Raw genomic sequence first — 14,984 nt, 5'->3', positions numbered from 1 at the left:
CATTTTGAAAATCGAGAATGAGATTTTACAACGTGCTCGGTGAACAATTTGTAGTCTTAAGAAATGCACCTACTGCCCCGTATCTAAAGTTTGTAGATTGCTATAATAGTATTAAAACCTAAAATAACAAAAATACCGAACTCCGAGGAAAATTCTAAACGGAAAGTCCCAAAGCAAATGGCAAAATCAAAAGCTCAAACACATCAAACGAATGGATAACAACTGTCATATTCCTGACTTGGTACAGGTGTTTTCTTATGTAGAAAATGGTGGATAAAACCTGGTTTTATAGCTAGCTTAACCTCTCACTTGTATGACAGTCGCATAATATTCCATTATATTGACCACGATGTGTGAACAAAACAAACAGACATAATAGGTAAAAATGTCAAAATAGGGGTACAGCAGTCAACATTGTTGTACTGGCCGGACCAGTAGGTATATCCAGGTGACTGAATCGCAATTTCGGCGAATATATAAAGAAAACAACTTGTTTGGAAAATTGTAATTATGATATTCCACCAGAAAGGTTACAGTAGTCAAGTGTATTGGTAAACTGCAATAAAACAAAAAGCAATACTTACAATGTGTATGAATAGAACATATTAAGTTTAAATGCAAATATTATATAAAACAATCAAATGAAAATGAAAATAGAATTTACAAATCAAATCTCGGATATAAATAACCTACAGTTCGTATGCATTTAATAAATGACTTATCCAAATTAACGGAGTTAATCAGATTTAATTATCACAGTTTATGAATGAATCAAACGTACTTGACAGTGATTCTGTATGTCTCGATTTCCTCAGAATATTAAATGTCGTCCATGTAATATCACAGGGGTTTGTTACAATTTACCGGGTTTACTATCCATACGAACCCCGAAAAAACCACAAGGGAGGAAGCTCATTTGCGACAATGCTTCAAATTATCGTTTCAAAATTTTTCTAAGACTTTCACTTACTTTGTGATCTGAATAAATCTGTTCCCACTTGAATTGTCTTTTCAATGACATATAGGTTTATCCTTAAGTAACCTCTATAACCATTGTAATCCTTAAAACAAACTTGGCATTTCTGGAATAGAATGAATCGACGCCCTACATTTGAAAATGAAAGTACTAAAGCGACACCTACCGGAAAATATATTTTCGGAACTCTCTGGATTTTACCACAATTGTAATGATTTTCGGAAGTCTACGGTATTTTAGATTTCAATAATGTAAAAATGGCGGGAGTTAAAGGGATGGATCGAATCCAAAACAAAGCTCTTCACATGGCATTGGCAGGTCATAATGTCTTGGTGACAGGATTTCCTGGCACTGGACAATAGTTTTTAATTTCCGAGATTGCCCAAAACTTAAAATTATCTGGCAAAATAGTTGCTGTTACTGCAACCACGGGAAAGGCTGTACAGGTCCTCCAAGGGAAAATCCCACCAGCATCAAAACTACAAGTGTCGACAGTCCACAAGTTTTTAGGACTCAAAGATGGAAGATATTCAAACGAAGAGCTGGTTTCACTTCTTCAAAGTGAAGAATCTTTCTCAACAAAAAATAAAAACATTAAAACAATTGACTGCCTCATCATTGATGAGATTTCCATGCTAAGCACTAAGTTGTTCGAACAAATTGAGTGTGTGCTAAGTGAAATAAGACAAACTCCTTCGTTTGGTGGAATACAGCTGATTTTGTCAGGGGATTGTTTTCAATTGCAACCTGTTGCCAACCCAAGTTATGGGGACAACGGTTCGTACTGTTTCCTTTCCAGATTTATCAGATGTTTAAATCACGTGCAGTTGACAGAAATGCACAGACAGTCAGAGCCCGACTTAATAGCGGCAATACATCAGTCTGCAAGGTATGATCAATGACAGTAAAATATATCTGTCAGTAACTGCTACTGGTTGTACAATACATAGTTTCAATAAGCTCCCAAAATATAGTCCAATTGTTAATACTTGATGATGATCGGTACTCTATAATATGTTATAATTTATAGTTATAAAAGGTGGGCTTCACATCCTGTCTTTCAAACTAACGCCTGGATTTTTATCCAAATATACCAAAATATATCAAATCAATTCTTATTAACCAAATCATGACAAATGTTTTACATCATATAGATCTACTATAGTTACAAAAAAAGGCGATCATGGTAAAACAGACTGGAGAAGTACAGTAATATACGTGAAAATATCTAGGCCTGTACATAAATATTACTTAGTTATTTAATGGAATTCATTGTCGCTCAACTGGATTTTTTTACCGGTCTTCCTCTTCTTAAATTTCTTATTTGCCAACCCTGTAGGTTAAGAAATATATAAAATAAGTAGTTGGTCCTATAATGACTTGATATAAACATAGAGATATTTACGGACAACAATTGGATGATCACAAAAAGGGGGTCCAGGTCGGAATCCCCATTGTGACGGCTAATGCGGACATATGGTTGGTACCTCTACATTATCCTATAATAACCCCCATTTTTAAATGACTGGACAAACTGATACCAATAACAAGAATGTGTTCATAGTACAGATGCCCCATTCGCACTATCATTTTCTATGTCCATCGGACCGTGCAAATGGGATCAAAACTTTAATTTGGAATTAAAATTAGAAAGATCATATTATAGGGAACCAGTGCCGGATCTAGAAATTTTCATTAGTTGGGGCCCACTGACTGCCGAAGAGGGGGGCCCGCTCCGGTAATGCTTCAGTGATTCCCTGTATAATCAACAAAATTTTTCGAACGCACAGACTAGAAAACATAATGCCCAAAGTGGGGCATACAAACGAGGGGTCCGGTAATAAAAAATAAAACCGTACTGAAATTAGATGCTCCGAAATGATAAGGTTTTCCTGTTCCTCTATGTGGCACATGTCTGCGTATTTCAACACGCTTATTGATATAGACTTGATATTTTGGTGGACTCAGCTCCGGATCGAACAAACTCAAGCACTCCCAACAACAATTTAAGCCACGAATTCAACAAGGAAAAACAATAAAAAGTGTTGAAGTGATATTTTTCAGGTTCAATAAAGACACAAATCTTATAAAATTGTATTTTTTACGTTTCATTTTTTTAGAGGTCATAAAAAGGTTGAAGAGAACTTTACCACCAGGTCCAAAACCTCTAAAGCTATTTGCTATGAATTTAGATGTTGAAATTTATAACTCGGAATGTTTGCTGGAAATGGAAGGTATATAATATAGATAAATATATAAAGTATACATACATTTGCAGTAAAAAACAAAACCCAAATGAATATTGCCACTATAAATTGTCTGCTGATATATCATTCATATGAAAAAGGCAGTATCTACGGTATTTAAAAAAAAGTATTGAAATTATTTTTCAGAATATAATGCATTTCGTTTATGAAACCCGAATGGAAGCTAAGTCGGTACCAAACTTTTCTTTATTTGCATTTTCTATTCTTGTCATCATGAAAAAGATGTAAAGCCCGACCATATTCACGTTACAATGACTTCACTTAACAAATTCACGTTTAGAATGGTGAAATGTACCTGTAAAAAATAGATTCATGTAAATTTCATCTATGGTGTGACGGTTAGCGTGCACGCCTGGTGTGCGAGAGGTGGTAGGCTCGAACTTCGGTCGTGTTTAAGTGACAAAGACTTGAAAATTGGTATTTGCTGTTTCTCCGCTTAGCACGCAGCATTCAGGAATAAGAGCAAAGGCTGAGTCCGAATAATGTGCATGTATAGGGTGACATGTGTTCCCGTGAACTAGAACTTTAAAAATCCGGCTCAGCGTGACAACAGTACAAAGCACAGTGGCAGATGCAAAAAGGGGGGGGAGGGGTCCAGGTGTTAGTAATCATTCATTTTCATATTATCATGCTCCCGTCTTAAATATGCATCTGACCTGCCACTGGACGTTAAGTGATTATCCATCATCATAATCAAACAGATTATTCAGTTTTATTTTTTTTTAAATGACATGTATAATAATTTTTTCGTTCATAATTTTAAGAACTTCTGTTTAATGTCTTTCACTTAAAATTCAAAAATGTACATGTATTCTATAGGAACAGTCTAAATTCGGCATAGTGTTCTCTTTTTCTTTGATAGAGGTACATTAACATGAAAAGAATACGGATCAGTAGTAGGTAACCCTGCGTTAGATTGTCGGGCTCTTGACTTAGTGGTCTGACCTAATATTACACTGTTCATTGTGTTGCAATATACATGATAATTCGGATTCGTGGACTTACCATTGTACAGTCCCCGTTGTTGGCAGAAAATATTTTCTGCAAGGTCAGAATTAAACCTACTAGGATATACCCAACGTCCTTTAAATTCTGTTATATGGACTCGGCACACTCTTGTAAAGACGACTATCATGCTTTCAACATCGTCTAAGCATTTAATGCTAGGAAGCATCCTCTCGAGTTCCTTTGGTGTTTTCTTTATTACTTTTATTTCATTTCTCCAGTTATTGAACCAATCTAGAACATGATTTAGAATGTTCAATCTTGCGTCCTGTATATCCGTCACTGGACGAGGATCTCTAAATACCGTTATAAGTTTGCTGGTCTGTTGAAGTAAGTCAATGGCACTGTTTAAAACATAACCATTGATTAATGAGTTCGATTAAGACTTCATAAGCTGAAGCATGTCCTCGTTGAGAACTTCTTCAGCAAGATGATTGCGCATCTCATCAGCTGTATCTGGATGAAGATGAGAATAACTAAGCTTGTAATGGATTTTTCGCGAATTTGTTTGTTCGTCCCATCGGGCAGCATTTAACCACTGCTCCCAAACTATTACATTACCTTTCTTGTTTAACAATTTTGTATTGTAAGTATTAATTCCACTACTCAAAACTGCATTCCGCAATTTTTTCATGTTATGTGAGAAATCCTGACAGTGATAAACCTTTCTGTCAGGATGTACTAAACTGTCGAACATAAAGTAGTTCTTTCTGGGTTCACCGGTAAAGTGAAGCTTCGTAAACTCTCTGTTTTGTTGTCCCCCGTCTTGCATTATAAAGTCTACTATGAACCCCCACGACTGTAATTGAGAAATCAAATCCCAAATTATGATATACAGCTCAGAGGCTTTTACTCCATCTGTTGGGAAGTGGGCAATCGGAAATCGGAATCCCGTGTACCCAAGAAATGTTATTTGTAACACATCTGTTGCCAGCTTTCTACTTTGTTTTCCTTTACAATCCTCAAATTTTCGGCCTCACTTCCAGTATCGATCCAACCCACAAGTTCAGATCTTCCTCCCTTCACATTTAATACCAAATCTTCTTGGATTTTTGCTTCATCGTGGATCAGGCCGCCATGATAGCCAGAAGGGGGTAAATTTACTTGTATGGCGGTATTTAGCATCCATCTGAGTACATCATTGTTTAACCCAGGTTTCTGCTCTACACTGCTTTTATATCTTCTTAATTGGCGACCAGAGGGCAATTTGAAAATATTACTGTACCTTAACTGCTCATAACATTTAACACTGCGAGACCACAAACTTAAGCATGTTTTTATAACTGACTTGTCCCAAGTATTCTTTGATGAATTTAAAATGTCATGCTGGCTACGGAGAAAATCTTGCATTTCTTGTGATGCTCCAGGAAATACTTGTTTTAAAATTTTTTTCAGATCCTCCTCATCAACTTTATTCAGATCTATCAGGTCTGTTTCCTCATTCTTAAATGCGTTTAAGTTGTTTATACATGTGTGACATGAATCACCTGTACATGACCAGCCAACCACATGTTTACATGTTTTTGATCTCATTTTAATATTTTGTGTATTTTCATCCCCCCTTTCTGCGAGATTATATGAATTGGAACCTTTGTTTTATGTTCTGTTTCAATTCCAGTGCAAATTTTAATTTTATGGACGATTTCAAAAATCTCATGAAGGTTGCTTGTTGTGCAATAAAATGTATTAGTTATGTCCAGGTCTTCCAGGACAACTATCCGACCGCGTATTTTCAGTTCCCATAATTGTTCTTTGAAGTTTAATGTTATTTCCTTCATTACGATGTTACCATTGCATACGATATCTGACATCATGAAAATAATTACAGATGTTGGAGTTTGTTCAAACAACATGCTTTGGTACTTCAGATGACACTGAATGCTCCATGGACTTACCAAGCTCGTATCTCTGTTTTCTTTCCATGAAAGGCCTACATTTATAAGAAATCTGTCTTCGCCTGACCTACCTCTTAATATTTTTCTGTTAGGAAATAATCTAAAAACGATTTGGGACAATTTGTTATCAGAAATGGTAGATGTACCAGATGTAGCTTCTTCAAATTTCTCTTTCAGGGCTTTACATGTTATTCTACCGTCTGTACTTTCACAAACAGTTGAACATAACCTGCAACAATAAAAGCATACTTAGCCGAAAATATTCTGAAATATACTCATTTTGATATTATCACGAGACATGAAATTGTTGGGTGTTACTAAAAGATTGAATCGGAAAACGGAACGGATTTCAAAAACTGGAACGGGAATGAATATTCATACTGACTGAATCCGTATCAACACGTTTTTGGTTGTATTTTCGTAGATACGTAACCAGATATATGTATTGTAGTTAATCATTTCGTTCGCATTAGTTTGACAGGCTGTCCAAAAAAAGAAACATTTCCAGTTTGATATTTCCGTTCCATTTTCTGATTTCGCATTTTAGCAACACCTGAGTTTTTTCTTAGTTGGAGAAAAAGTTATTTTGACGATATGTTGAATAAATTGTTATGGCAAATAAAGGAGTACTTGTATACATGTCTAATGTTTCGTCTCAAATATGAATCAGTATGTCTACAAATAAGACAGTAGCCAGAAACTAATCTTATTTTATTCATTTACCGGCCAAAAATAAGTCATAGCAGATGTCTATTACTAGACTAGTAATGGACTTCTTGTAATTGTAAGTCATTGTCTAAAAAGTCAGTAGAGCTTAAAAGTCTTATGGTTCTTATCTTTATTGCCAGGAGACATGAAAGTTTTTGAAGCAGAAGACGACGGGGACTTAGGAAAGCTAGCTTCTGTTTCTGTACCAAAACAAGTAGCAGTTAAAGTAGGATGTCCTGTTATTCTGACAGTTAATCTATCAGACGAGCTTGTAAATGGACTAGCCGGTGAGGTACGAGCCATAACTCATGATACAGTTGATGTTTATTTCGAATCATTGAAGAGACGGATGACATTAAAGCCTTTTTCTTTTACTGTTTATGATGCCAACAAGAAAATCGATGTTGCATGCAGAACACAGTATCCAATACGATTGGCATTTGCCCTTACTGTTCACAAAGCACAGGGCTTAACTGTAAACAGAATAAGCATTGATTGTACACAAATGTATCAGTTTGGTCAAATTGCAGTTGCAATAAGTCGATCACAACAAAGAAAGGCTTACATATAACCAACTTCGGCAAAAGACTTTTAAGAAATCCACCGAGCAATATCCTGGAATTTTATGGCAAAGAACAATATCTACCTAAAGTGGATTGGTCATGTTGTAAGAAACATGTGCCTGAGGTCCTAGAAACGTGTAGTCAAGAGTATGAGGAGTTATTTACTCCATTTGAAGACATAACTGAAACTTTATCTGATGATGACACAGAGGCTATGATCGGCTTAGTAGACTTAATGGAAGACGAGAGTGAAGAAACTACTGTAGAGTACAAGTTACCAGACACTATTTCAGTCTCCGCAATCTTAGAGAATATCAAGAGCATTGGAGAAACAGAACAGCAAATACAGGAAAACCAAGTTATAACGGTTATGAAAAATTCCGAAAACACTCAAAAACTAGTCAAATATTTATGGAACTCATTCTACAGTCTGAAAGAAAAAAATTTCAAGAATAAGGAAGGCTCAGTTACAGAAAATAAGACCGTGTCGGATTTCTACAAAGCAGTACATGTTATCATGTCAGGTGATAAACTAAAGAAATTGAGCACAGCCTTTGGTTCTGATCCAGTAGCCAGAAAAAATGTAGTATTCAAATTGGCTTCTGCTATCAGAAACTGCGTTTTAGAATCCACTGCAGCGCCTTTGAGAGAAAAGGCAGTGGAGACAGCTCAGACCGAAAGGGGACAAGAATTTCCCAGTCAGATGGAGGAAGGGGGAAAATAAGATATATTGGGGGGGGGGGGGGGGGGTGTATTTCACAAATTAGAAAGAAAAAGGTGTCGGCAATATCAAAATTGTTATATAAACCTAACAAAACTGATACAGTCCGAGAACTTAAATGCGAATTGAAGTGTTTGCAGCAGGTTGTTGACAGCGAGAGATTTTTGGCTGAACACTCTACTGACAAAGGATCGTTACTTGATACAAGACGGAAACAAAACGTGAGGAGTAGGTTGACCAACATCACCGACGAAGCGCAAAACTTTTTTATGATGCTGAATAAAAAAGTTCGCCAGCTAGAAACAACTTCTAATCTTAACGTTCATGGCGCTAGTTTTGATATGTACATGCAAACTCAGTTAAGAACTGACAATGTTATATTGTGTACTTTTAGCAAACTATCTAATCCCACGACACCGGGCGATACGTGTAAAAAACTGCTTTTTGAGGTCTTGTCAAAATACTGTATAATGTCATTAGGTCAGTTAAGGAAAACATATTTGAAAGAAGTTCAAACTACAAAAACAGAGGCTCACAGGAAACAGATAAAAATGAGGGGTAAAGGACGCAAGGTTGATAGTATCTTTAATTTTGATGCTATTAAAGAGGATACAACAGAACATAAAGAGATGTCCCATAAAAGGCTGCAATACAAAGTCATGAAAACCGAAGACTACCTCATTAATTTCACAAAAAGAGAACTCCATTTATTATGTATAGCGTACGGAATTACAGCCAGGAATTACAAAACCAAAGCGCAAATATCAACAATTTTGAAACAGTGTATATGAAACTCAGCTAATATGTCAAACCCTTCAGCTTTAGATAAGGACGAAGAAAAAACTGTTGAAGATATTGAAAAAGTTTCGAGCAGTAGCATTCCCATTGGAAAGGAGGGGGGCAAATTATCAGCTAAAAGGAAGATCGTTAACAAGGTTAAAGGAGGAGGAAAGAAGAAACGTAAGAAATCAGTGTGTAAGTACCCGTGTGGTGTGTGCAGGAAAGAATGCTCTTGGAATGTAGTTGGGTGTGATGGATGTGACACCTAGTATCATGCGGATTGCATTCAAGTAGAAGATTTGGATGAACTACCGGATGAATGGATATGCAATACCTGCAAGGACGAACTAGACAACATGTAGATAAAGAATAGAATGACAACAAAATGCTGTTAAAAATAAAGCAATGCTTGTATTACTTTAGTATCGGCCTATGTAGTTGACCGTAATGCTGGAACAATAAAAAATCTTAAAATCAATATAAAGACAGCCGATTTAGAGCAAAAGATAATTGAAGGCATAAAAATTTAATCCAAATAGTAGGAGGATAAGGGGGAAAAGATGACGCATGTTTGTTATCCTACATTGATTTTCTGTATGAAAAACATCATACATGATAAAAAACCTTGTTTATCCTAAACCAATCTTTTGATGTTGCTTGAATGACCTAACAATATTAAAAAAAAAGGCAGACAATACTAACAACGAAAATCAAAGGCTTGTATAGAAATAACGCCAACAAAATACATGTACTAAATATAGTTCTCCATGATGGTATATTTTTTACCGGTACATGTCGTGCTATTCTACGACGGGTGTCACACGTGGAGCAGGATCTGATTACCCTTCCAGAGCACCTGAGATTACCTCGTTTTTTTTGTGGGATTTGTATTGCTCATTTTTTTTTTTTTTTTTTTTTGTGATGTGTATTGCTGTATGCCTTTCCGTCGTTTTTTTCATTTCTTGCCATGGCTTGATGTAAACAATATTTTATTATGAATAATACAAGTATATTTTATCAACACATTCACAATTAGAATTCAGAAACATGCATCAAGTGCTTATATAAATCTGTCTCTGTCATGGCTTTGTCAGTTTCTTTCCCACATTTGAGTTTGATGGTCCCTTTTGGTATATTTTGCCTCTCTTCTAGTCAAGTAAGCAAATATGCAGGAATTATCCAACATCTATTAATTGATCCAACTATTTTTTACCCAATAATCTCACATCATAAGATAAGGGTCATATAAAACAACATTCAGATTTTGTTATTTACTTTTTTCATCATTATGGGCAAGACTAACATAAATAATTTGTTTATCTTACCAGGAACCAAATAAGTTTTTACTCATATTCTGTATTGTCAGTGGCTATGCACATTTATATTTCCCTCCAAATTCACTCCATTAGGTACACACTGTGTATCGTCGTCATAATGTGGTAAAATCCCGAGAGTTCCGAAAATATATTTTCCGGTAGGTGTCGCTTTAGTACTTTCATTTTCAAATGTAGGGCGTCGATTCATTCTATTCCAGAAATGTAAAGTTTGTTTTAAGGATTACAATGGTTATAGAGGTTACTTAAGGATAAACATGTATGTCATTGAAATGATAATTCAAGTGGGAACAGATTTATTCAGGTCACAAAGTAAGTGAAAGTCTTAGAAAAATTTTGAAACGATAATTTGAAGCATTGTCGCAAATGAGCTTCCTCCCTTGTGGTTTTTTCGGGGTTAAGGGCAATTACGTCGTACAATAAATACGGTGATGTAAGAAATCGGTCCAGTGCGATTTGTTCCGGATAATTATGAAAACATATAGTAAACATTGAATGTGAAACAGAATAGTTGTGTTATAATCCCAATCACTATAAAAACAAACAAATATGTCAACAAAGAAAAACAAAAAGGCATATAGACAAAGCGCATTAGCAAAAACGAAAGACAAGAATACAAAAATTTACCACAGCACAATAAAACAATGACATGATGTACAAGTACCCAGCCACGTCAAATGGACACTACCAAAAATAGACTAAACAGTAAAAGTAATAATTTAGAAAGACAAATAAAAGAATACTATAACACGTTATTAAGATTATAAACAACGCCAGTACCTAGAATTTATACTTCAAGACCATCGTGTATTATTTGTGAAGTTGATACGGAATATTTATCAACAATGTCTTGGTATCTTCAGATGAACATTTTTAGAAAAAGGACGGGACGTTCTTTGACATACCCCTGGTTCATCAACTTTCTGCTCAGACACTGGTGACGTTTTACAAAGTCTGAGTAGCAGCTGCAAGCTCTTAAATACCGAATGAGTTGGGAAATGTATATCCCATATGCAGGTGAAGTTGGCTACTAAAAAATGAAAACAACAAATTATATAAATGTCATGCGTCCGAAGCGCTTTTCTGGATTTACCTTCATCAGGAACGCTCAAAGCCAAGTATTTGAAAGCCAAGGATTTATATGAACCGAAACAATTGAAGAGCTATATGACCAAAAAAAAAACAAATAAAATAGCCAAATCCATCTAAGGCCAACTTTGCCTGAGGGAGTTGAAACCTTTTTTTCTTTATAATTTCAAAATTTATAAACGGACAATTTTAGAAAGGATTGTTATAAATCATGTCAGGACCGAAGTACTGACTACTGAGCTGATGATACCCTCGGGGACTGATAGTCCACCAGCAGAGGTATCGACCCAGTGATGTAAAAAAAATGAAAACAACACGTTATATAAATTTCATGCGTCCGAAGCGCTTTTCTGGATTTACCTTCATCAGGAACGCTCAAAGCCAAATATTTGATAGCCAAGGATTTATAAGAACCAAAACAATTGAAGAGCTATATGACCAAAAACTAACCTAATAAAATAGCCAAATCCATCTAAGGCCAACTTTGCCTGAGGGAGTTGAAACCTTATTTTCTTTATAATTTCAAAATTTATAAACGGACAATTTTAGAAAGGATTGTTATAAATTATGTCAGTAAGGTAGGGGAAATTGACAATTTCAAAATTAAAAACGTCTCGTTTGTCATAGATTCTGGTACTGAGATGACCGCTTATGTCAATTAGAGGTATAAGTCTAAAAATGAGACAGAGGAAGCCGTGTCTGTTGTTTCTTTAATTTCTAGTTCTGGAGGATATATTAATGGAACCCAATCAAAAAAAGTTTGGATTGTTATTGGAAAGAACATCATCAATATATCTGAATGTGAAATTAAATGATCTGGCTTCTTTGATCTTCTTGTTTTTGACAAGTGTTTGAAGGAACTTCGACTCATATGAAAATAAGAAGAGGTCGGCTAGGAGAGGCGCACAGTTCGTTCCCATAGGAATGCCGACAATTTGTTGAAAAAGTCTACCTCCATATTCAACAAATATGTTGTCAATAAGAATCTCCAGCATACTGATCACTTGTTCCTCTGTGTAGCATGTTTTACTTTTTTGTTCACTATTAACAAAATATGCCGTTTGGTATCCCAAAGAAATAAGTTTATAGCGTATGCTACCATTTTTATGTTGAAAAGCATTTTATATTATTTCTTTTAGACGATTTTTCAATTTCACATGGGGAATGGTGGTATACAGGGTTGAAAAATCAAAAGTTTTGATAGAACTTATTTCAGAGAAAGATCTTGATTTAAAATTATCAAGAAGTTCTTTAAAGTTTTTTAGAATCTACATGTGGTTAATACCACTACGCGAGTAAACAGTTTCACAGTATTTCTGAAGACCCTCTTTCACTGTGGACAGAATCTTTGTCAATCTAATGGACAATTCTTCCGTTGAACATGCAGATGAGCCGGCAATGTACCGTTGTTTGTACGGAATTTTGTGAAGCTTGGGGATCCAATACAAACAAGGCAAGTCCTCCGATTTGCTGTTCAATGTTATGTTCATTGAAGCCATGAAGGACTTATGATTCGCCAAAATATCATCTTTGTCAAATGATACAGTATGTTTTTGTATATGGAATTACCTGAGGGCTCATGTATTCTTAATTTTTTTACAAGACACTCGTAGTAGTACGATTTATATAGTTTTGCTTGTCTTCTACCATATATATTCAGGACTATTATTCAGTTTTCATCAGCGTAAATTGAATGCACAGCCATTATGTAAGGGAAGATAACACAATGAAGAACTGTTATATTAAAATGACGTGGTGTTATGGTTAACTACACATAAAGACAAATAGTCCTACCAAGAAATGGTGTCAATGAATTCATTAGTTGTCATCGTGTTTAAATATCAGAAATTGCAAAATATTCTGTAACTTTTAGCAAGAATAACCTAATCAAAATGACTGTGTAGTTCATTCAACTATACATGATGACAAAAAATCCTACCAAGTATTGATTCAGTCAACCGTCTTAATGATGTTATGATTACAGGATGGCATTGTATTGTAATTGTAAATTATAGCCAAAGTATAGCAGACGTCTTTTCAAATAAAGATGAACGTGTAGTATGGCTAAGAGAATACGATGACATTTATTCCTAATACGTATGAAATGATTCTCTAAGTATAAGTGTGCTATCTTATATTCCTTATGATTGACAGTAACATAAATATCAGTTGTCCAAATTGTTTTTACAGAGGGACATGTAGGGTAAGTGTCAATCAGAGCAACATAACAACAGAAATAACCAAAAAACATTTAGGGCCAACATATAGTCCAACAAAAGACTGGTGTCTGTATCGTGTGCCATGCTCTGAATTGTCCGGATTCATATAAGGCTACTGTGAATGCAGAATTTATTGCACTGTTTTGTTATTTTTATTGCGAAGAATGTGACAAGATGATGTTGCAAAAAATATGTATGCAAAAAAAAAGTATATAACATTGTGAAAGCCTTATTTGTACATTGTATGCAGCATTTCAACCTCTGACGGGTTTTTCATCTGTTTATCAAAGAAAGGTGGAATTCTTTTCAATATGTGCTCAAGTGTTAAAAATAGGGGCATATTGCAAATGTAAGCATTCATTTTTACCACAACCGCCTATAGGTTTAACACCTTATAGTTTTGTCACAAATTACTAGTTCAAATTATGGCAAGTTTTGCACAGTATATAAATTCATTGAGCACCCTCTCTAAGTTTACTGTTAAGGTTCTATGCATTAACGGAGACCAATTCATTGTTATGCACTTTCTATAGACTTATAAACTAACATTCCACATGTACATATGAACTGAAAGGTAAGATCATTAGACGACAGAAGCTTTATGCAGGATACATGTTTAAAAATTGCCTTTTTTAAATTCAACACTTGTTTTGACCATGCTACTACATACTATATAGTTTTTTTTAAATCTGTAGTTTCTTTTACATATTGTCAACCAAGCCTTTTGAGTCTAGGCTTAAAAACATATTCAAAGATGACACTCAAATGACACAAGACTTGACTATTGTGTGAGGTATAGTCATCAATTTGATTCCATCATCTTCAGTAAACTTCTCACATTTTGTAAAATCTTCTTCTGAAAAAACAGAATTTACCAATTGAAGCCAAACTTTGCAGGAATCTTTATTTGAAGATACTTCACAATGTTTAAATTAAAATTGAATGTTGGGGCCAAATATTGATTTAGCCAGAAATTGCAAAAACAAATATGAGGAATCGCTTGGTATTATTAATTGGGATATTGAGGTTTTTGTGCCAATCCAAATCTAAAATAGTTGGCACCAAGGATCGAAGATTAACATAGAATTCTTTGAAAAATAGATACACACAGTTTTCTCCGAAATCATCTCAATCATTAAAAAAAATATTGCACTAAAGATACTAGGATGATCTTATACATATAAGTATTATCATAATTTATAAGTTTCCGTTTTGTCAAACCAAATAAATATTAATGACCACCATAGTGCAACATTATAAATAATATGCAAAAAACAAACAAACAACTAATAAAAAACAGTCTCAAACATTAAAACCAGATGATACATAAATGCACAAAGGTGCCTCCTCCAATTGTTAGCTTTTAATAAAATCAAAGGTGGTACCACTGGGGAAAACATTTAACGAATAATGGTTATATTTGTATT

General features: G+C 34.9%; 1 protein-coding gene across 1 annotated transcript; it reads left to right on the top strand.

The window, feature by feature from the left end:
* Positions 1 to 1,233: 1,233 nt before the first annotated feature.
* On the top strand, positions 1,234 to 7,422 carry LOC127728915 (ATP-dependent DNA helicase pif1-like). Its single transcript, XM_052236494.1, is given in 2 exon segments — positions 1,234 to 1,651; positions 6,992 to 7,422. Coding segments are annotated over 2 exon segments (849 nt in total).
* The last annotated feature ends 7,562 nt before the right edge of the window (positions 7,423 to 14,984 follow it).

The sequence above is a fragment of the Mytilus californianus genome, unplaced genomic scaffold, assembly GCF_021869535.1.
Source record: "Mytilus californianus isolate M0D057914Y unplaced genomic scaffold, xbMytCali1.0.p SCAF_2, whole genome shotgun sequence".
NCBI lineage: Eukaryota > Metazoa > Mollusca > Bivalvia > Mytilida > Mytilidae > Mytilus > Mytilus californianus.
This window is presented reverse-complemented; position numbering and strand designations above follow the sequence as displayed.